A 25,197-nucleotide genomic window follows, 5' to 3' on the forward strand; every position below is an offset into this window, starting at 1 on the left:
TTGTGACTTGGTCCGTCCTGATTGATGTTTTTACCGCGTATTTGACTGAAACTTATTTGCGATCATTATATTTTGGGCTGATTGCCATATTTGGACTTCGTGCCAGCTATTTGAACCCTTCGGGGACTGTTGTTCATATTTCCTCACTATTTTGATTTTATACTTGAACTCAGTCATGTATTTTCCATTATTTTCAAAACTCAGCCAAGTTTATTTCGCTTTAACACTTGAAATGATCTTTCCAATAATATTTTTGGGCTGAGCATCATGTTTTACTGCTGCCCGAGGGGCTTATGTGATTTTTGACTGAGTAAGGACGAGGGCCTGTATTGTGAGGATACTTTTGGATCGGGCTGCACGTCGCAGCAGTGAGATACTGATTTGATTATGAGGCCGAGGGCTTGAGATATGTACGTCACGAGGTGACTTGTGATTTATATGAGGCCACAAGCCTGGATTTGATGCCACGAGATGGCTTGATATTGCGCTTGGGCCGTAAGGGGCCCCTCCCTGAGTCTGCGCACCCCCAGTGAGCACCGTCGACGACATATATGGATCAGGCTGCACGCCACATCGATATATGGATCGGGCTGCACTCCGCAACGGTGCTGGTACTGTTCTATGTGTTTACTTTATTTCATTTGTCTGCCATTATCTGTTGTTTGTGCTACTTCATTTGATATCTATCTGATTGGGTTGTATTCCGCACTTAATAAAGAAAACTTTTGTTTAGAATATAGTTATTTAATTATGCTAAAACTGTTTATTAATATTAACTATTCTGAAAAGGCGAAATGGGTTGGTTGGCTGGCCTTGTCTTCATGAGAGGTGCCATCACGATCGGATCGGGGTCTGGGTCGTGACATGATGGTTGCTTATGATGATGATGATGCTGAGGACGCTGCCACCCCACCACATCCGAGAGTTGATGAGGCAGGCCCATCACAAGCCTGCCGAAGTACCCGTATGACGGTCCTGGAGCAAGGAATGGCGGGCCTCCGCACTTCGATCACTGACGTGGGCACTAGAGTTGACACTTTGACTACTAAACATGCCAAGTCGGAGAAAAAGATCATGGGCTAGCTCCGGGCACTAGGACGAGCGTGTCACCTCAATCCTAGCACCGTATCTGATCAGGATTGAGCATTAGGGAAGTAACCTTACCTTACTCTACTTTATATTAGTTGACATGGGGACATGCCAATTCTTTAAGTGTGGGGTAAGGGATGGTTGTTGTTGTAAAATTGTATAACTTTGTATGGTGTTGTTTTTTTTGTTTTGTTTGGTATTGTTGGTTTATGCTAGTTAACTTCGACTTGGCCCGAAGACGGACACCTCTCAACGGGTATCTTGAGGGATATAAGTCAAACAAAAAAAAAACAAAAAAAGGATTTTTGTTTGATTAGGTAGTGTATCAACTCCCCCTTGGTTTTTCTTTAAACCACGGTTCTTTTCCAAAGGTTTCTATTTGAACCGGGTGTATTTAGTTTACCTTTTTAGTTTAGAAAGTCTTGGGCGAGAAACAAAAATGGAAATAGGGACCCTTAACTCTATGGTACCTTGAATAAAGACTGATTTAGTGTGACACTTAGGCTCTTTAGTTGACTCAAAGAAGGCCTTAAATTGTGTGTTCCTGAATGGCTCAAGTACTTAGAACAAAGTGTCTGATGATCCTAACTGAATTGAGTCACATGCCGTGTGTGAGTGAGGCTTTCTGTATTCTGTGTTAACATTCAATGCCTAGAACTTGCCCTGTGTGTGTGCAAAGCGAAATGGTAGCCTTGTTTGGTTTGGAAAGTGATATAGGCGTTTTTTTGCTTAACCCTTCTATGTATGCTTGTTCCCACTTAACTGTGTATACCCTAGTCAACCCCGTTGAGCCTGTAAGCCTATTTTCCTTGGCAACCATATTACAAGCCCAACTTGAGTTTAAATAGCCTATCTTGTTGAACCCTATCACCTCTTAGAAGCACTCAAAGTGTAACGGGTATGGAAAAATATAAGTGTGGGGTGGTTGGTTGGGCTGTTAAGTGGAATTAAGGGGACAAAAAAAAAGAGAAGCCTCAAAGTGGTGGCAGCTATTTAAAGAAAAGGTGTGCTTAAAGAAAAAAAAAAGAGGGGTTAACACAATAATGTAATGGTGAAAGGAAGGTGTGACAAAGTTAAGAGCTTAAAAGTACACAATGTAGTAGAGTGCTTAAGGAGGTGTAGTCACTATACCCGGATGTATCCTACCCGTCCCGCAGCCAACATTACAACCAAATAAAGTCCTATTTGATTCTAGACCGAATGAGCTCGATTACTCGAGTACTACACTACGGGCAAACATATGGTGTGTTGTTTGTGGCATAAGAATTTGTTCTGAGGGTGAGTGAAATGTTGTATTCGAATTCCTCAGTGTGTGGTTTGTAAACGATATCTCTTTTGTAGTGAGTAGGCACATGATTCATGAAGGCAAAGTGAGTTTGGACCTCTGACTGAGAGTATGAGAGCTGTTTAGGGGTATTGCGTGGCTAGAAAGGAGTCTACTCTTGAGGTGATGAGGTTGTGTTAAAGTAGTTTATCCATGTGAACTATTCTTGGTATAGGGAGTAGGGAAGTGACCCAATGACGATTAGGCCTATAGAGTATGGTTTGTTGCTAGAAGGCTAGCAATGGTTTAAGTGTGGGGTGTTGATAGTAGGCTATATAGACACTATTTACACTCTAAATGTACCATATTTTATTGTTGTTTTAAAGGCTAAATGATAATAAAATACTCTAATTGGTGTTCTTTTGTTTTGCAGGGACTAATCCAAGTTAGGAAGAGACTATGGAGTGTTTTGAAGTCAATGATGTGGATATAAGGCCAATCAAGAAGAACCCAAACGAAAATAAGCAAGAAAGAGGCAAAGGAGGATCGGACAAGAGGCCACCGCGATCGCGGTCGACCGCGGCTGGAACATGGTAAGCCAAATGATTGAGGCAGAATAGTTGCGATTCACCACGGTCGTGCCGCGTTCTACCGCGGTCGCGGTCGACTGTGTAATCGCCCAGAAATTTTGGGACTAAAGTGTAAATCGGGGAAATTTATCCTAACCCTTTATAAACTCACAAACTCACCAAGCAAAGGTTAAGCTTGTTTTTAGACTGAATTGGAGGCAAGAACAAGTGTGAGAAGAGAAATCAACCATTAGAGTTTTTCAATCTTCTCTTTGTTATCTTTATTTGCACATTATGAATACTTTTGTAGTTTTATCCTTATTTGCTATGAGTAGCTAAATATTTAGTCTAAGATTTTGATGGAACCTATTGAAGGATAAACTTCGTGTTATGTTAATATAGTTTGCTCGGTTTAATTTTTATTTTTTCAACTACGTTCGTGTTGTAGTTAATTGATAGGATCCTCAATTAGTTGTGCCTATTTAGTATGTATTACTTGGGAGAGAGTGCATATTTAGGTAATTGTTGAACAACACCACTCCCAAAGTATATGAGGAATCAATAACCGAGGGTTTAAAAGTGGGATTAGGGATAACAAAGCCTTGAGTGCGATCTAAAGTGAGCTTAGTAAAAGCCAACTAGCATAACTCGGGAGAGTGCGTCTAGTAAATTGTCGTGATTACTCGGGAGAGATTTACGGTAATATGAGTGCTCATAATCGATAGAGACGATTAGGCAAATCTATGCGAAACATAACAGGAAGGGATTCCATCAATAGGGGAAATCATAACCTTAGATCCTTCTCTTACTTGCATACAAACCAGTCATAGTTAGCTGTTAGTTACTTATTTTCATTCAGTTATAGTTAGTAAAAAACATCTCCAATTATTATTCAAAATATCTGGAAAGTTGATTTGCAAGAATTTAGTGAGTCTAACAAGAGTAATTGGTAGGTTAATTCCCTGTGGATTCGACTCTAGGCTAAATATTCAGATTATATTTGCAGCGACCGCTTTATCCTTTTTATAAGACATAGTTGGGCGTGATCAATACAAATCCACCTTAAAAGGCTCACAATCCATTATTTATTCCTTCAATCAAGGAATTTAGTTACACCTTTTTCCTTTTTTCTCTCCTATCTCCCCTCTTCTCTCCATATTCTTTCTTGCAGAGTTAATAATCTACGTACTTTTTGCATTATAATTATATTATATTTCCTGACTTTTGAGAAGAAGCAGTGATAACCGATATTCAGCAAAGACCGACATCTTCACAGTATGGTTTGTCTTTTCTTCATGGCAGAGAGACATATATTTCTATCTCATAATTTTCACTAACCGCCCAAAATAAAGGAAGAATTGTGCATCATCCCCATAAATACGAAAATGATAATGAAATGTGCAAGCACTTCTTGTTGAAACGGTTAGGGGATTTCCTGACTCTTGAGAAGAAGCAGTGATAACTTTCTACGGAACATCTGGGTAACGTAACTTTGAGGAAGTTAATTACTTATGCCCAACACCAGGACTAAGACCCGAATGCAGATCATCAACTTCAACATCTTCAATATTAGTAATTGGTTTCTCAAAATCTTCATATTCATTATGGCCAATGCCAGGACTAGGCCCATAATTATTCACCACAACTAAAGATTTTCTACGACTTTGACACCATCTACAATTTATCTACAACTTATCTACAACTTTCACACATTATTTCTACCAAGTTAAATATAACTACAATAACATACAACTTAAATACAAATTTATACAATATGTCTTTTGTATATTTTGTATCTGATTTATACATAGTAAAAATAAATTTCATACAACTAATTATATATTATATAACTTATCTACAATTTTCATATATTATTTCAACTCAGTTATATACAACTACAATATCATACAACTTAAATATAATTTTTATACAATATTGTTCAACTTTCATACAATAGTTAAATAATATATATATATATATATATATATAAATATATATATAAACAACATAATATAATTTTTCTACAGTTTTACTACAATTTCGTAAATATAAGGTATATCATGTCTTCTTCTTCTTCGAGTTTCAATCTAAAATTCAGCCAAAATCAAGTTTAATCTTCACTAAAATACCCTCAAAATTGAGATATAAACTCTATACCATATTCCCAATTGTTTGCAACAACACCCAATCCAAACAAATAATAGTTTTTGAAAATCCACATTCGAATTCAATGCTTCAAAGATTTTTAATGGCTGTCAATGGTGGAATTGATGCTCTCTTTTCCTTTACTTTACATTACTGAAATTAGGGATTGAGAGATAGAGAGAGACGTAGAGAGAATTACCAATTCTTTGCAATAATACATAACTCAAACAAATAATATTTTTTGAAAACCCAAATTCGAATTCAAAGCTTTTTAATGGTTGTCAATGGTAGAATCATGGGTGAGTGCAAGATACGTAGGGGATGGGGGTGGGATGTGGAGAGAGAAACGTGGGGGAGTGGAAGATATGTTTGAGTTATTTTAGGACACTAGTTATTATCATTAATTCCCTTAAAATGTACATAAATGGTAATTAGGTATACAAAATGTAATTATAGTAAAACTTGAGTAGGGAGAGTAATATAGTTTCATATAGTGTATAGGAATGTAAAAATTCTAAATTTTTTCTAAGGAAAACATTACCAAACACATCCTTAGAATTCCTATTCATGGGTCAGTTTAGGCTGAAATTATGGGCTGACTTGGACTACTGAAAATAAACGGGTTTAGTTGGGTTGAGCCCAAACTTACCTCATCATTAAAGTAACTCATGCCCAATCCATTAAAACCTGAGCAGGTTGGGCGGGTCAAATGAGTTTGGGTCACTTTTGCCTAGTTAATAAAAGCTGGAAGAATATGCAAATCCCCTTTCTGGCTATTTATCTGAGAAAAAGGGTAAGAAGTAGCAAGCTCAAAGAGAAAAGTTCTGATCCTTGATCTCCTATTAGTTCAGCCAGCAGAGGACATTATGGGAGGCTTTGCCACATATATGGCTCAAAAAGTATTTGAATTGAATCTTTACCAAAAAAAATTCATCCCATTGGGACAAAAGTTCTCCCTCTTTTGAAAACCGGTGACATGTGTATATACAGAACCCGACATGATCAAGTTCTGATTGCTATTATATTTTTTTTATCCGCATGCCAAATGATTGACTGGATTAGGTGTTTGAAATAACTTTTTGCATTTGGAGATACATATGACAAGGCAGACCTACCTTGCCTCTTGAGGGGTTACGGGACTCGTTAGTTTCGACAGAAACCATATATATATATATATATATTTGTAAATACAGCAGGGAACCCTTAAATAATTTACGTGTGCCCCCAAATATAAAAGCTTGACTGGTGGAGTGCTTAAGTTTCCTCCTCCGTTAGTGGTTGATGTGGGTTCGAAACTCATGTTTAACTTTTACTCCTTTATATTTTACTTATTTGAATTCAACATAATTTAAATTTAATAGCAAATTATTTTTTTTAATCTTTTTTTCTAAATTCAATTTTAGTTTATTACTAATACATAATGCTCAACTTAATTAATTTTATACTTTTTTGTAAATCTCATACTTCAAATCAAAAACCTCAAATTGCAACTTATTGCTCCACAAATAAAAAATATAAATCCTTTCTGTCACAACCTGTTCGAGAAATAAAATAATATGGGGACGAAATAATTAGGCTTTGATAGTGTAGTCACTGTCCTTAAGGAATTTAAGCCTCCCAATTTCTTTGCTGCAGGGATTATGGCAGAATTCTTCTAGGATTCTACAAAGCCTTTGAAATTCGAGTACCAACAATTAACTCGAATTTTCACTTGAACAAACTTTGTGAATTGAAAATAGCAAAAGAAGAAGATGAAAAACTGTTGCTTTTCTGATGATTTTCATTTTGGAGAGGAATGAGGTATTTATAAACTCTTTAGGTGTATGTTAGGACTAACAGACTCAACCTTTGCCAACATGCATCTTTTAAAAATCAAAAGTCACCTTTTTCAAAATTAATAACTGTTAAAACGTTTTAATAATTAAAATATTTTTATTAATTAACAAAATTAATAGGTGACTAAAAAGAAATAAATTTCGGGCTATTATAATTGGCCCAAGTGCCCAATCCTGACTATTAATAATATAGTCAAATTCTAGTTTCCCTCCAAAACATTTTTAAAATTTTCAAATCATGTAAGACAAAAGAAGTGCTTTTAAACACGTCTTCCTTTCTTTCTTTTTCCAATGAGGGACAAAGCAACCTCTTCTCAAATACTCCCATCAAAACTCTAACTAATATAACACAACCTTCTTCAATAATCACTTCGATAAAGTAGTGGGCATCGTCAACTCTGACTCCACGATGGCAACTGAGAGTTTGAGACTTTTCTTCAATTCCTTGACTACTAACACACTCCTAATCTTGATTTTTCTATGTAAGTTTTTGATAATTTTAAAGTTTTAATGCCTTTTTGATCACTGACTCCTTTTTTATTTGAGAAAAAACTAGAAATTTTAAAGTTTGAAATAAGCTTAAATTAAGGGTGTTAAACGGGTGGGCCGGGCCGGGCCGGTTACGGGTTGGGGCTTAACGGGTTTAACTGGTTCGGGTTCATCCGGGTAAAAATTGAACCATACGGGTTACGGGTTGAGGGGGTCGGGCCGGGCCGGGTTTAGTGTATTTTTTATTTTTTTGTATTTTGTATAACTATTGTAAGTTATATTAATACTTTGTATTAATTTAAAGATTACAAGTTATATTAATACAAAAGTATTAATATAAATTACAAGTGCTACATTTATTTCAAAATTCAAAATTAAAGTTTGCATTTAAAAAGTAAATTAACAAAAAATAGTAAAACTAAATTTTCATGCATAATAAATTAACAATACTTCAAATTAATCTAACAAACTAAAACATTAAGCATAAATACGTCTAATAATTTTAAAATAACACAAATTGTCTTAAAATCTTAAATACGAATTTCCGGAGGACGCTCAAGACAATACTTGATATGCCTCCTTAAACTGCCTGTGCCAGACTCTGAACGAAAATTTAAGACTTGACCACAGTTCTTGCACTTTACTTTCTGACCTTCTTCATTTTCTTCTACCACCTCAAAGTGTTGCCAAACATATGAGCGCACTCTAGAAGTACGAGACATGATTTAAATTGAATTGAGATTTGAGAATTGAGAATTGAGAATTTGAGATTGAGACTTGAAATCTTGAAAATGGGAGAATGAGAGAAATTGATTTTGAGAAATGAGAGTTGAGTGAAGAAATGGAGAAGAGGGGGTGTATTTAAAGTTTTAGAGAAGGTTAATTTTGTAAATTGAAAAAAGGTTAAATTTTAAAGAAAAAAGAGGCTATTAATGCAATTAACCCGTTGGGCAACGGATCCCTGCCAGGTCTTACCGTTGCCAACGGTTAGTGAGCCCCACTTAATTCAAAAAATTAAAAAAAAAACAAAACAAAAAAAAAGATTGTACCGGGCCGGGCCGGGCCGGTTTAACCGGTACACGGTACTGTTCACGTGGACCGGGTTTGATCGGTCCGGTTAACCGTTACCAAAATTTAAACGGACCAACCCCCTCTACCCCTCCTACCCAGCCCCACCCGGCCCCATATGTACCGGGCCGGTCCGGTTCCGGTTTTAACTGGTCTGGGCCGGTCCGGTTACGGGTCAACCTGGCCCGTTAAACACCTTTAGCTTAAATCAAACACCTTCCCTTCTCGTAGCACCCATTTTACGAAAAGGTCTCTCTTTGTTTGATGCTTTTTCTTTCTTTAGAAATGTTTTTGGAATGCTTAGATGATAAGTTATCGATCATAATCATTAAGTTTTTAAAGAGTTTTATGTGGAATTTTATCGCTAGTAATTAGCATCCTGGGTCCGTCTCTTTATTGACAAACATGAAAAAAAAGATACAATTGACAAACATGAAAAATAAAGATATAAATGACAAACATGAAAAGAAAAAAATGTACAAATGACAAATAAATTCTTACATAGTCAATCTTATTGCCTGTGGCACTTCTTTGTATTGAACAGTGCCACTGCCCCTTAAACTCCTTTTATTGCCTGTGACAAATAAATTCTTACATAGTCAAACCAATTTCAGCTTTAGTTTTCCTATTTACCGTTGCATGTTTTCCAGTTTACTGCGTCAGGACAGAGTAACTGTATCAGGTCATAGGAGGTGGAATACTAGTCATCCACAGAGAAACCCCTTATTATGATGCCATATTATGTGACATTAGTACTAATCTCCCTCAACCTCTCATCAGAATTTGAACCAAGATCCTATATTCAACCTTCCTTCGATAAATCTTTGGGTTTCTCACTATTACTAGGTAAACAATAAGAAACAGGCTCAGAAATGGTTACTCGATCAGAAAGAAAACTTCATAAGATGCAACAATTCAAAATCAATCCATAAAACTTTCTAAACACGAGGAAAATTTCAGGAACATGTTCCAATAATACTCTGGGTTTTCCCTGTCCGGTGTCTATCATCAAATGTACGTTCTGTCCACAAACTAATTAAAGAATCACAGAACAAAGAAGCAATGGAGAAAATGAATGACGGCATGGCACTATAAGTGCAGAATAGACTCAACAAGCTCATAGAGAGGTGCAAGCTCTGCCTTGTCTATCAAGCGGAATTCCTGCATCAGGCAAACTCAAATTAGCAACTTGTTTCGGGAAATTCAATCTTTCTACCTCATACTACTTGTGAGGAACAAATGACTGCTAACAACTTACGACAATGCATCAAATCGACAATATGAAATGAGCTACTTACCCATGTGTAGAGAACAAAATGCTTAAAGCAGGTATTCAGATGAGCTTCTTCCTTTAGACTAACAATCTTTTGGAAATGTGAATGGTAGATATGGGCATATACACGAAATAATCGCTTAAATATTGTCTTCACAACATCCTGAAAGTTAGGCGGAAATGGCGCACCTGTAGCATACCATTGGTCTAACATAAATACGCCTTCATCAAGGAGGGAATTATTATGCACAAAACAAAGAGACACCACTTACCCAATTTTTGAGGAAAGATTGATTCATCATCTAGCTGAGTCTCTATCCAGTTCATAAGATAATCCACGTACTTTGGAGCAGAAACTTCTATAGGTTTCTTTATATTCACTCCATCAGCCCATCGGTACTCATACCTGCCAAAAGTTGTTTTGGAAAATTGGATGGTCATTCCACAACAAGTATAGGTTGCATTGCAATTTCCAGTAAATTCATACTGGCAAATATACAAATTCGGTGCAAATTTTTACAAGCTCAATGCACTAACAAAGAAAACTCAAGAGCAAAAAAAATGGAACTTTTTAGGTTCCTTCGCCAAGATGCTTCAACATTTAATACTTTAAACAGGTTGATTCAGAGAGACAAACTGACTATGATTGGATTACCTATTCCTACTGACATACCCTCATTCTCCTTTCTCCACTTAATAATCTGTATGCATATATTATTGAGAGACAGATATATAAGAGAAGTGGTAAAATCAAAGCTCAATATTCTGAACATCGAGTTGAAACCAGTTTGTTGTGGTATCAGGTATGTCTGTGGAGATGCGGTTCTCACTTGATTAAACACTGACAAATAAATTTTCCCATCTTCATGCCACTAAAAGATCAGTCTAAAATTCAAAATGGTCTAGATTATCCATTACAATGATTGACCTACGCATGCAAATTAACTCTCTTTGGATATATTCAGGAGCAAGGACATTGTATGCTGGATATTGTAATCAAAAGGATGATTGGTCCATGAAAGTCTGTTGATAACTACCAATCCTTCAATGGGATTAATAAAATTTTAACGGTTTCCAGAAGAACACTCTCAGAAGCCTTCAGAATTGATTGGTTTAAGCCAATAAAGAACGCAAGATACTATTGGTATTAAAGGTCTTAAGCAGATTATTAACTGATAAAATCAGAATCAGAACATATGCAGCACTATTGGAGACAGAAACTCCAAATGCAAGGAGGAATTAGGATTTGAGATTGGAAAGAGATTTGGCTGGGTCTTCTCTGAAAATTATAGTGTCAACGAGTATATAACCTCATATGACAAAGATATCTATTATGGCAGTATATGTACTATAACAAGTAGAATCAAAAACAAACTAAACAGATTGAGAGACATACTTTGGTCCTGCCGACATTGTTGGACAACTTGATGAAGTGCAGAATTCAGTTAGGGTGCCATACAATATATTCACTTGGTTGAAAAAGTCAACAGCTGTGTGAAATTGAACAAATTAAAGGTCAGCATTAACTAAACGGTGCAATATATCAGTGATTATCATTGTGACATTAACTTCAATGAGGCATTCAAAGCAAACATCCAAATAGAACAGCAACAATGACATTTGTGGTGAATGAACAGCTCAAGTACCAAATGAAGAAGGATAGTTTTCTAAGGGAGCATTTGGTAAAGGCACTTTGGAATATGCGACTCTGATAGTACCTTCCACAGCCTTCTATACAATACTATAGAAATGAGAAAGGAGGTTACACTCTTGAAGTATTTTTGGAGTTGGGATTCAAACTCATGAGTTTTCATTAGCGAAGATAAATCATATCTGCAAAGCAAATAGAATAATTAACCACCATCCTTCTTTGGAGAATGTGAAAAGGTCATTCACCTTTGGTTTTATTGATTCCATATCTGGACACAAATATCCATATTTAATTTGGGAGTCTCTCCTTTTCTTTTATTTGTCTTACTTATCATTCCTCTGCAAAACTTTTAGAGATTAATTTACCCACGCTCGCGGCTAATGTCATTGTAATTCATAACTGCGGCACGTGCCAACTATATCTAAGCATTATCTGGTTCAAAAGCTTAAACATAGTAGATGCCGTATATGCTAATCTCTGCTGATTGTGTTCTATAGTTGCAATATCTGCTCTGCTCTAGATCACTAATTATTGGTTTACAGAATTGCGCAGTATCATAAAAAGAAAGATGAAATGAATGCATCAATCATAGATGTTATAGACAGCTGCAGCCTATGCCAAATTGTCCATCATTTAGGCATTATGCATATATAATTGACAAAGATAAGCAAAGTAAAGTTATAAAACGATGACTTTGCAATAATATCATGGACAGACTTCTAAACGATGTTCCATTGGGATGCATTTATAGGGATGGAATTCTTACTATTTATAGCTAGCCACTCATGAAGATCTTCACCAGGCGGTAGCCGCACTGCTTCCCTTAAGTTGCCACTACCTAAGGTAGCATCAATGTGCTTTCTAAGTTGCTCACCCTGCATTTGGATAAATAAAAGACAGAACGTGAGAAAAGTTAAAATGAAAGAAAGTTGCCGCTGGCATAAAAATCAAACCACACTGAACACCCAACTCCTAAGCAAATTAAAATGAGGAATGTAATTTGAGACACATGATAGAACTAGAAGAGGCATTAACCAACCTTGCTTCCTGATGGAGCATTCTTTTTAGGGCGAAAAGTCTTCTGGTTCCTGAAACAACCATTTGAATTATAATTAATCAAAGTAGAGCCTTCACATTTGGGACAAAACACATCACTTCTCCTTCTAGTTGCATAAAAAGTTAGACACAAAATGCGTGAAATTAGCTTGATTATTGATACAAAAAACTCTAATCTGGTCATAGTGAATGCAGGAAGCTGTTTTTGTCTTAGAGACACAAGTTAATTCCAAAAGTGAATGCAAACATCCTATGCATCAAAATAATATTGTAGTATTATGAATATTACTTTCATAATCATTCAAACTTAAAGATTATCATTCAGAATCAAGAGAATGAGAAGTTACAAAAATAAGTATGATCGCAGTATTGCACTTCTTTAATCATTATAAACATTACTTCCATGAAAAATCAAACCCAAAGATTATCATTCAAAATCAAAACCCCAGGAAAAAAAAAGAATAAGAAGGAAAAACACTTATGCTTAAACACTTTAGTAAGATTAGTCCTGTCTTTATCAATCAACTCGGAAGATTGTCATTCAAAATTAAAACTTGGAAAACCCCCATTAAAAGAATAAAATTGAAAAGTATTTTGCATACAACAAATACCTGCTTCCAAGGCCAAACAGACTCATGATTGCAAAAAGAGCAATTGGGTTGGTCAATAAAAAGCTCCGACGATTATATATATAGAGTGTGTTTTATATTATACAGAGTGGCACCTTCCCTCTCTCTCTCTGTGGGTGTGTGTAATCTGTGTGTTTGTATTTCTGTTTTCTGGCTGTATATGACTGTTAAATTTTGATTCTTTGCCATTGCCAGCGCTAAGCTTACCTGGCTCTGCCTCATTGTCTCATTTCTCTATGCATGCTCGCTTGTACTTTCTACACTACTTGCTTCCTAATTTATTGTCTTCACTCACGGGTCGTTTGGTTGGAATACGGCTTATGATGGTATAAGTTGTGTTGGGATAAGTTATGGTGAAATTAGTTATATTGAGATTGTTGTTTATTCACTGTTTGGTATGTTGTATTAAGAATGACAATTGCATAATTTCTAAGAAGAATGTATAAGTTATACCGGTGCTAATTACCCAACTCTCTATAAGGTATAACTTATCCCCGTGTTAAAATTAACACCGGGATAACTCATACCTTGTTTGCTAACCAAACAAAGTATTAAGATGATATTAAATTTTTATAGCACCCTTATACCTTCTTATAGCTCATACCAAATAACCCCTTAATCTTTTTTCTCTACTACTTATTTATTTCTCTTTTTTTTCTCACTTGACAACATAATAAATTTTTACACCATTCACGTGATTTAGTACGTCATAAAAGATTATTCATTTTAGTTTTCAGGTTATTAATTTTATATAAAGTTATTTTTATGTAAATGTTATACGGTTAAAATCGGACCTACCCGATTTTACTAATTGATCGAGACCAAGGAATTGCATCGAAGGTCAGCCTCATAGTGGATCAGACCAGAGCACGAAGACAAGGTATCGAGTTCGAGAATCGAGGTGCCTGTCGAGATCGAGACCAGCAACAATCGAGACCAAATATGGTAGACTTCGAGCAAAGCGCAACAACAGAAAAGCGAAATATTCGTGACCGGTCGAAGATCACGACGAAAATCCCAGAACAGATCAAATCAAGGGCGATTGTTTAGGCTAATCATGGGATTTACTTCTGTAATTAGAATTGTACCATAGATAGGATTCCTCTACTATATAAAGAGTGTTCTAATCATTTTGTAAACGCCCTACATTCACGCATATCAAAGCAATACAATAATTTCTATTTAACTTATACTCTTGTTCAGCAGCTTGTTATATTTTTAACTATTCTTGCACCACGCAGTTCGAGGGTATTCGAGCTCGAGGGTGAACTCCGTTCAAACACTGGTTTGTTATATATTATTGTTAATTTCTATTATTAAACTTTACATTTATCAATTGGTATTAGGTGAAATCACGTGTCCTTAAAATCACATTACAAGTTTAATTGTTATCCAATTTTAAGTATAAACAGTTTGGTGCCCACTGCGGGGCTAAGGATAATAGTGATTGTCTGGTACTAATTCCCATAACACACACTACTTTACGCTTGTTCTCGTAAGTGTCTTTGATGTCAGGAATCAACATGTCAAACTCTCAAGTAGCACCAACTCACACAGACAACTGCCTCGGTCTTCATAGCGAGAATGAGAACATAGTCGCCCCGAGAAACGGAGTACCTCCAGTCAACCACGAAGGACCACCGGCTAGAACTAGTCGATGTCAGCTCTCACATTTTCATTAATGGAAATTTGGGTGTCGACCTTGAAAATAGCGTCTACAAAGATGCCCGAGTAGCTGATCAGAACGTATAGAGCGGTGAAGAAGGCAGAATTAGCCTTGAATGATATTCGAAATGTTACAGACTCAACAAGCTGCGATAGCACAACTCCAAAATCAGAATCGAGTACCAAGCAGAATTAAGCTCGAAACATCGCAAGAGGTCGTTCGTAGAGTCGAACCTGTATCGGAGAAATCGAATGCCAACGAATTGGGGAATGACCTCGCCATTATGAAGATGCTCGAGGAGCTCACTAAACCGGTTGAATTAGGTGAATAGAAAATTGAGGGTAATGACAAAAAGGTAGAAACGTACATCTCACGGGTTGACCAAATACCGGGGGCACCCCCAATTCTAAAGGGTTTGGATTCGAAGAAGTTTGTGCAGAAGCCTTTCCTTTCAAGTGCAGCTCCGAAGCCCATCCCGAAGAAATTATTTATGCCAGAAATTCCCAAATACAATGGGACCACCAACCCTAATGAGCACGTTACTTCTTATACATGTGCAATAAAGGGGAATGACTTAGAAGACCATGAGATCGAATCCGTTCTATTGAAAAAGTTTGGAGAGACTTTGTCGAAAGGGGATATGATATGGTACTACAATTTGCCGCCCAATTCCATCGATTCCTTCTCTATGCTTGCAGATTCATTCGTGAAGGCACATTGCGACTAGGAAGTCGGACCTCTTCAAGGACAATGAAATTTTAAGGGAATTCGTATCTCGATTCCAAATGGAACGCATGAACCCACCCCCGGTCACAGATGATTGGGTTGTTCAAGATTTCACTTAAGGTTTAAACGAGCGAAGTTCGATAGCATCACGACAACTAAAGTAGAATTTAATTGAATATCCAGCTGTGACCTGGGCCGATGTACATAATCGATATTAGTCAAAGATCAGGGTCGAGGATGATAAATTGGGAACCCCTTCCGATTCTGTTTATTCAAATAGGCCTGTGGGCAGAATTCAAAGAGACATCGACAATGAACCCCGATCGAACAGAGATAGTTACCAACCATACAACACAGATCGTAAAAATAGCGGCCCAAGACGTGATCCCGTTCAAAATGATCGAAGGAATGATCGAGGATAGAGCTCCCGAGGGCTCATGAGTAAAAGTGGCTTCGATAAAACATGTCGAGCCTATAGAAGCACCACGAATGCTAGAATACAGCTTCAACATCAATGCATCAGGTATTGTGTCGGCCATTGGATGGATCAAGGATACTAGATGGCCCAGACCCCGAAAGACCGATCCAGCTCAAAGGAATCCTAATCAAATATGCAAATACCATGGTACCCATAGATAAAACTGAAGACTGCAGACAGTTGAGGGAGGAGGTAGCTCGTTTATTCAACGAGGGTCACCTTCGAGAATTCTTAAGTGACCAGGCAAAAAACCACTTCAAAAATAGAGATTCGAACAGGCAAAATGAGCAGGAAGAGCCACAACATGTGATTCATATGATCGTTGGAGGGGTCAATATTCCTCAAGAACCGGTATTCAAACGCACCAAGGTAACGATCACAAGGGAAAAACAAACCCAGGACTACTTATCGGAAGAAGCTTTGTCTTTCAACGACGAGGATGTAGAAGGGATCGAACAACCTCACAACAACGCACTGGTAATATCTATCCTTATGAATAAACATCAAGTTAAACGTGTGTTGATTGATCCAGGTAGCTCAACAAACATTATTCCATCGAGAGTTGTAGAACAACTTAGTCTTCAAGATTAAGTCGTGCCCGCAGCTCGAGTACTTAACGGCTTCAACATGGCAAGTGAAACCACCAAAAGAGCAATCATTTTGCTGGTGAATGTGGCTGGGACAATCCTGGAATTAAAGTTCCACGTGATCGAAGGTGATATGAGGTACAATGGGCTGCTCGGAAGGCCTTGGATTAATAATATGAGAGTAGTGCCCTCAATGCTTTACCAAGTCTTGAAATTCCCATCATCAGAAGGAATCAAAATGGTGTACGGTGAACAATCCGCCGCCAAAGAAATATTTGAAATCGATGAGGTAGTACCAGTATCAGCGCTTTTATTAAGAAAAGAATCAGATTCGAAGGGAAAACAAGAAGTCAAATAGCAACCATAGTCATCGGCCTCGGCCCGATCGGTGGAGAAGGAAACTTTCGAGGATGATGATTATATGATACCTCAAATGTTCATAATCCCCGATGATTCTGATGCGACGAAGTCAACGGTTGAAGAGCTGGAACAAATCGTGCTGATCGAGCATCTGCCCAATCGAAAGGTATAACTAGGCACGAGGTTAACTCCCGAGCTTAGGAAAAAACTCGTTCAATTTCTTTTAAATAACATGGATTGTTTTTCTTGGTCCCACCTAGATATGACAGGGATCCCACCAGAGATCACTACGCATCGACTGAGCTTGGACCCGAAGTTCTGCCCGGTAAAACAAAAGAGAAGACCTCAGTCCGAGGTAACAAAACTTCTCAATATAGGATCCATTCGAGAGGTAAAATATCTCGAATGGTTAGCAAAAGTAGTTGTAGTCCCTAAAAAGGGAAACAAACTTAGAATGTGCATAGACTATAAGGATCTAAACAAAGCATGCCCTACGAATTCCTTTCCTTTGCCAAATATTGATCTCATGATCAGTGTCACGGCTGGCCACGAGACCCTTATTTTTCTCGATGCCTACTCCGGGTACAATCAAATACAGATGAACCCGGAGGATCAGGAACAGACTTCGTTCATCACTAAATACGATACCTATTGCTATAATGTAATGCCGTTTGGACTAAAAAAATGCTCGTGCTACTTGTCAACGCCTAGTAAATCGAATGTTCGAAAAACAAATAGGTAAATAAATGGAGGTTTATATTGATGATATGCTAGTTAAGTCCCTACGAGCAGAGGACCATTTGAAACATTTGCAGGAGACATTCGACATACTGAGAAAGTATAACATGAAGCTTAACCTAGAGAAGTTTGCATTCGGGGTCGGTTCGGGCAAGTTCCTCGGCTTTATGGTATCAAATCGGGGAATTGAAATCAACCCCAATAAAATCAAGGCAATCGAAGACATCACAGTTGTTGACAATGTCAAAGCTGTACAAAGGGTGACAGGACGCATAGCCGCCCTGGGTCGATTTATTTCGAGGTCCTCCGATAGGAGCCACCGATTCTTCTTACTACTTAAGAAAAAGAGCAATTTCGCATGGACCCCAAAATATCAACAAGCTTTGGAGGAACTTAAACAATACCTGTCAAGCCCACCATTCTTTCACACCCTAAAAGCGGACGAGGAACTTTACTTATACCTAGCGGTCTCAAAGATAGAGGTAAGTGGAATCTTAGTTCGAGAAGAGCAAGGTACGCAATTTCCTATTTATTATGTTTGTCGGACCCTAGATGAAGTCGAGACCCGGTACCCACAATTAGGAAAATTTGTGCTTGCTTTAATAAGCGCCTTTAGGAAATTAAAACCATACTTTCAATGTCACCTAATTTGTGTTGTGACCACCTACCCCCTTCGCAATATTTTGCACAATCCCGAACTCTCGGGGTGATTCGCCCAATGGGCCATCGAGATCAGCGGGTACGATATCGAATACCAACCCCGAATGACCAATAAGTCTCAAATCTTAGCTGACTTCGTGGCAGACTTCACACCAGCCCTCATACCCGAGGTCAAAAAGGAACTATTGTTAAAATCGGGTAGATCATCGGGGGTGTGGACCCTCTTCACAGACGGTCCGGGCTGGGCATCATTTTGAAGCCAACCGAAGGTAATACAATTAGACAGTCTATCAAAACTTCAAAATTGACTGAAAATGAGGCCGAGTATGAGGCCATAATTGCAGGTCTCGTGCTAGCTAAGAGCTTGGGAGCGGAGGCCATCGAGGCCAAGTGCGACTCCCAACTTATGGTAAATCAAGTCAATAGAACTTTCAAGGTTCGAGAAGATCGAATGTAGAGGTACTTAGACAAATTACAAGTATCTCTGCATCGATTTAAAGAATGGACGCTACAACATGTACCTCGAGAACAAAATAGCGAGGCCGATACCCTTGCAAATTTGGGGTTGTTGATCGAACACAATGAACTTAGCTCGGGGACTGTCGTACAACTTTCAAGGTCAGTAATCGAAGAAGGATATGCCGAAATAAACTCCACAAGTTTAACCTGGGATTGGAGGAATAAGTACATCGAATACATAAAGAACGGGAAGCTTCCATCGGATCCTAAAAAGTTGAGGACTCTACGCACGATGGCCACACAATTCACATTGACCGAGGACGGAATGCTGTATAGGAGGACGTTCGATGGACCATTAACAAAATGCTTGGGACCAGGAGACACCGACTATATTCTACGGGAAATTCATGAGGGCACTTGCAGAAATCATTCTGGTGCCGAATCATTAGTTCACAAGGTCATCAAAGCAGGATACTATTGGGCTGATATGGAAAAGGACACTAAAGAATTTGTTCGAAAGTGCGACAATGTCAAAAGGTATACGTCGATGATCTACCAGCCCAGAGAGCAACTCCACTCAGTCCTATCCCCATGGTCGTTCATGAAATGGTTGATGGATATCGTTGGTCCTTTACTATCGGCCCTAAGTAAAGCTAAATCATTTTGTTTATGACTGACTATTTCTCTAAGTGGGTTGAAGCACAGGCCTACGAGAAAGTCAGAGAAAAAGAAGTCATAGACTTCATTTGGGACCACATTATATGCCGATTCGGAATGCCTGCCGAGATCGTATGTGACAATGGAAAGCAATTCGTCGACAGCAAAGTGACAAAGTTTTTGAGGATCACAAGGTAAAAGGGACACTGTCAACGTCGTATCATCCTAGTGGGAACGGACATGCCGAATCGACAAAAAAGACCGTCATCCAAAATTTGAAGAAAAGATTGAACGAAGCTAAAGGAAAATGGAGAGATATATTTCCCGAGGTCCTTTGGGCATATCGAACAATGTCGAAATCCAGCATGGGGGCAACACTGTTCTCTTTAGTCTACGGTGTCGAAGCTCTAATCCCGGTCGAAGTCGGGGAACCTAGCTTCAGGTTTCAGAATGCAACGGAAGAATCAAATCACGAGGCTATGAATATGAGTCTCGAATTGCTAGATGAAAAACGGGAAGCCGCCCTCGTTCGAATGGCCACGCAGAAACAACTTATCGAGAGGTATTATAACCAAAGATCTAATCTTTGACACTTTAAAACCGGGGACTTCCTTCTGAGAAAGGTCACCCTCAATACTCGAGATCCAAACGGAGGAAAACTTGGCCCGAACTAGGAGGGACCATAACAGGTCCTCGATATCATCGGAAAGGGATCCTACAAACTCGGCACGATGGATGGGGAGTAATTACCAAACAATTGGAATGTATCACTTCTCAAATGATACTACTTCTAAGGTACGACCTTCTTCATTTTCATTTACATTTTATATTAACCAATTGTAGGTGTTAAACCGAAGACATCAAAGGATTCTTCATCACAAAGTCCTTATGTCTGAAAGCACGCGTTACACTCTTTTTCCCTTAGACCAGTTTTTATCCCAAATGGGTTTTTCCGGCGAGATTTTTAATGAGGCAACCATTGTTCGTACTAACATAGATAAACTCAACAGTATCCGAGTCTTCTTTACAATCAACCTCAAATACTGGGGGGCATCATCCACAGATGTTAACTTTGTTACAAGGAAGGTACTTCGTGTCAATAGGGTCTTGATAGGTAAAACTTTATAAGGGCCAAACAGTCAAACGAACCGTGCCTATTCAGATCACTCGAGACCTAAAGGCAAACATGCACGCATGTATAATCTATTGAGAGAAGCATTTTTCCTGGTAAAATATTTCTTGCCTTAAAGAAATTTTTCCTTTACAGTTTCATACTTTTGATCTATTGTGGAAACATGCTTAAGGGACGATCACAACTGAAGGTCAAACAACTTACCCTGTACTCGGGGACTGCTGTCCAAAAAATCGATAAAATCAAACTACTAAAATCTCGAGATCATAAGACCATAAAAAAGGCAACCCTCGTTTTTTTAGGCCACGGCCACCCCACTCGGGGACTAACACTTCGAACAAAAGTATAACCGGGAAACAAGCCTAAGAGGCAAATCCCAAGTCAAAGGCTACAGCAAAACCAACATGGCTCGGACACGTTCGAATTCCGTAAAAAAATAGACCTTCAAATATTTCCATAAAACCGGTTTAAAAGGCTACCTTCGGCACATTTACAAAGGGTTTCGATCACATCAACCCTTGAAAACCCTAAGGGGTACTGAATTGTTCGAACTACCGAACAAGCTTATTTCACACTAAGGCGCAATGAAGAAAAGGGTTTCGATAGCACTAACCCTCGAAAATCCTAATGGTTACAAATTTATCTCGTGCTAAGGCATAACAAATTTTTATATGATTAACTTTTTAAGCCGAAAAGGGAGAAAAACCATTCCTTTTAAGGCCATATCAGCCTAATTCAACAGCCTAAGGGCCAGTGTATTTTTGAGTTCGAGAAGTCATCCTCACTTAACTAAAACCTAAGGGTCATCCTACTTTGAGTTTGAGTAAGTACTCACTCGATTACAAAGACTACATTAGTCCGACTTCGACCAAATTGCCTAAGCCTTGTACTCATGAACAAGGCATGGATGAAACAGAATTTTAACAAGGCAGAAAATGAAATAAAGACAAGTCAGAAAGCTAAGAGATCTTTTATATATATGAAAATATTTATAGGGACCGATCAGAATCCTACACAAAATTCAAAAAAGAAAAAGCCTAAGTGCCTAATTTTCCTCAAGAGCTACATCTTCGCCATCAGGATCTTCTCCACTCTCAGATCCACCCGCGCTCCCAGAAACATTATCATCAGAAGAGAGCAATGCTTTGGCTTCAGTCTCAAGCTCTTTCGTATTCTCGATCTCGACAACAAGGTTAAAGTCACGAGCATGAATCTCCTCTAGAGTCTCTCATCAAGATTGACATTTGGCATGTTCGACAAGCCAATATGCTCAAGCCTGAGCATCATCAAAAACTTCTTTTGCTCGAGCTTGAGTGGCCTCGGCGTCTATTCGGTAGACAATTGCGATCGCCCCAGAAACGGCCTTAGCCGCCCCAGCCTCAGATTTCGCCGCTGCAATCTCCGTGTCCAACAGAGCCTGTAGCTCCTCAATTTTCTTAGCTTGGTTCAAGCTCTTCTCTTTTATGCATTGGAGGTTGCTTTCAGTTGAGGATAACTGAGCTCGAGCTGCCTCTTTCTCCGAGGCAAGGCAATCCATCTTTTACTTCCACATTGATGTTTCAGCCTTTACCTCATCTACCTCTCCTCGGAGTTGCATGATAGTTTCATGTAGCCGCTGGACCTGTGAGATCGAATCATCATCCATCACTCCTAAAACAAGGTCATAAGCGTGTAAGACTTTATTTACCTACTCGGTCATTTCACTTTGTTCTTTCTGAGACATGGCTAACTCAGCTCGGAGACCTTTGATTTCTTTTTCTTTTTGCTTACTAAGAAGTTTGAGAGCATTTTTCTCCTCGGTAAGCCCTCGAATTTCAGCTTCATAAAGGCTCAACTCTCTTCGAGACTTGAAGAAAGCCTCATGATGAAGTACCAAGGCCTAAACAAATAGAAAGAAAAGAATTAGGCAAGGAGAGAAAAACACAAGTATGAAGACCGGCGTCAACAGAAAAAGTTAGGGCTTGCCCGATTCAAAGCTTGCTGGGCCTCGTTGAAGAGGTATGGTGCTCCCACCTCGTCCATCATATCTTGATCCTCCTCGATGACCAGACCCTGAAGGTAACTGGCCACCCTTATGGGGGCGGCAAAAACTCGTGCATCCTCCGGGATCATAATAATGATGGTCCGTTTGCACTCGGGATCGACAATGGGAGCTGGGAACTAGATGGTTCCAAAATTCGATGAAGATTCACCCATGCTCCTCCTCGATACGTCCAAGTCATTCAAGCCAGCGACATCATCGACCCCAGCAAAACAAGTTTGGAAAAGGTCCTCCCCTCCGAGGGCACCTTCTACCTGAGGGGCCTTCATAGCATGAGCCTCACGAACTTCCCCTTTCGAGAATGAAGGAAGCGGTAGGGAGTCTCCAATTTCTATTTTCCCAAGCGAATCAGTTGGGGCGTTCTCTTCATTTCAAAGGGCCTTGAAGCCGGCTCTTTCGGACATACCCGCCAACTGCTCATCTCTATGGGAGGCATCTTTAGTCTCTGATATCCCCTCTGTCCGAGGCTAAATTTCTCCAACCCTCACCGACTCAGAGGCCTTTGGGGCCTCGGTGTTCCTCTTCACTCGGGCCACCAACTTGGAGCTGTCGTCCTTGTTTTTTCTTCTTCCTCTCTTAGTCGTTGAACTACTTTTGCAGGCAGGACGACAATGTCTTTCTTCGACTTACGAGCCTTACTTTTCTTGGGCTTTGGTTCCTCAAAGGTCGAGACTCTTTTTCTCTTCTTATTCTTTATCGGTTTCGGAGCCGGGGGCGACACCTCTTCCTCCCCGGACGGGGGCCTCATGACAGTATTTTCTCCGGGGCCTGTATAAAAGGAAATCAAGTGAGTATGAAAACAAATATTTCAGCGAAGATCTTCAAAAATGTGAAAAAGGGCTTACCATGATTTTTGGCCTCCCATCGGCCCCTTGCCAAATCACGCCATGAGCGCTCAGCATACGAAGAGGTTGAAGCTAGGTTCCGAACTCTGCTCTCGAGGTTAGGAATTGCACCGAGCATCCAAGAGAACGCTACAACATAGAAAGGGATGTTGATAAGAAGAAAAAAAGGAAACGAAATAATAACTAGAGGCTATAAGTGTGATTGTACTTACGCTTCATATTCCATTTCTCAGGAAATGGCATCTTCTCGGCCGGGATTCGGTCGGAAGTGTTCACTCGAACGAACCGGCTCATCCATCATCGATCCTTGTCCTTATCTATGCTCAAGAATAACACCTTGATAGCCTGATGCTGAAGTCTTATTAACCCGCCTCGATAGAGACGGGGGCTGTACAACCTGATGAGGTAGTTGAGGGTGAAAAACATCCCTTTGACTTTGCTTGCGATGAATCGGAGCAGAATGACAATCCGCCAAAAAGAGGGATGGATCTGACCTAGGGTTATTTGATATTAACGGCAAAAATCGATGATGACAGGATCGACAGGGCCCAGCGTGAAAGGGTAAGTGTAAACACTTAGAAACCCTTTCACATGGGTAGTGATATCTTCTTCGGGGGCCGGAATCACCACCTCTTTATCTTCCCAATGGCAGTTTTTCTTTACCTGCTCATGGTCACCCTCAGTTATTGAGCATATATATATATCGACATTGACTCGCATCGACCAGGGACCGACAAAGTTTTCTCGACTTTGAATTCGGAAGTAAGTTCAAACCCCCTGGGAACACACTCCTCAGGGCATGGCTTCACCGGTGTTTTATCGGTGGTCAGCCGCGATGAGGAAGCTATTTCCTTTTGAGGAACAATTTTTGACATATTTGCCATTTTTGTATAAAGAAAGAAGAATAGAATAAGGCTTGGTGATTTGAGGAAAGGTTGACAATGAAACCTAGAGATTATGCAGAACGGAAAAGCTTAAGAGAGATAAAAAGCTTAAGGGATTAAAAGGAAGTGAAAGTAAAAATTGAATCAATGAGAGAAGGGGCCAATTTAAGGGATACACGGCGACGATTCAAAGGCACTGGTGGCAGACCACCAACTGTCGCTCATTAATGATTTTGGGAATAGTACCGCGGGACGCTTCGGTCGCTTACGTCACGAGGATGACGTCATGACAGGTCAAGGTACAAAACGAAGGCTCAATTTGTTTCTTCTCATTACACTCCAAGAAACGAGGGGACTATCTGTATATGGTTAAAACCGACCCTACCCGATTTTACTATTTGATCGAGACTAGGGAATTACATCGAAAGTCAGCCTCGTAGTGGATCAGACCAGAGCACGAAGACAAGGTATTGAGTTCGAGAATCGAGGTGCCTATCGAGATCGAGGCCAGCAGCGATCGAGACCAAATATGGCAGACTTCGAGCAAAGCGCAGTAACGGAAAAGCGAGATATCCGTGACTGGTCGAAGATCACGGCTGATATCCCGGAACAGATCAAATCAAGGGCGATTGTTTAGGCTAATCATGGGATTTACTTCCGTAATTAGAATTATACCATAGATATGATTCCTCTACTATATAAAGAGGGTTCTAATCATTTTGTAAACACCTTACATTCACTCATATCAAAGTGATACAATACTTTCTATTTAACTTATACTCTTGTTCATCAGCTTGTTATATTTTTAACTATTCTTGCACCAAACAGTTCGAGGGTATTCGAGCTCGATGGCTGAACTCCGTTCAAACACTGGTTTGCTTTAATATTATTGTTAA

At 39.1% G+C, this 25,197-nt stretch overlaps 2 protein-coding genes across 2 annotated transcripts; one reads left to right on the forward strand and one right to left on the reverse strand.

Moving 5' to 3' along the window:
- Window positions 1-9,332: 9,332 nt before the first annotated feature.
- Window positions 9,333-13,307, reverse strand: LOC104233287 (MOB kinase activator-like 1A). Its single transcript, XM_009786665.2, has 7 exons — window positions 13,051-13,307; window positions 12,423-12,471; window positions 12,150-12,258; window positions 11,129-11,222; window positions 10,005-10,138; window positions 9,758-9,921; window positions 9,333-9,620 (listed from the first exon to the last, which is right to left on the reverse strand). The coding sequence occupies exons 1-7, from the start codon at window positions 13,074-13,076 to the stop codon at window positions 9,549-9,551; spliced, it is 648 nt and encodes a 215-aa protein (XP_009784967.1). The 5' UTR covers window positions 13,077-13,307; the 3' UTR covers window positions 9,333-9,548.
- Window positions 13,308-16,082: 2,775 nt separating this feature from the next.
- On the forward strand, window positions 16,083-16,529 carry LOC138868728 (uncharacterized). The gene has a single exon (XM_070146295.1). The coding sequence runs from the start codon at window positions 16,083-16,085 to the stop codon at window positions 16,527-16,529; it is 447 nt and encodes a 148-aa protein (XP_070002396.1).
- The last annotated feature ends 8,668 nt before the right edge of the window (window positions 16,530-25,197 follow it).

This window comes from Nicotiana sylvestris, chromosome 5, assembly GCF_000393655.2.
Source record: "Nicotiana sylvestris chromosome 5, ASM39365v2, whole genome shotgun sequence".
Taxonomy (NCBI): Eukaryota; Viridiplantae; Streptophyta; class Magnoliopsida; order Solanales; family Solanaceae; genus Nicotiana; species Nicotiana sylvestris.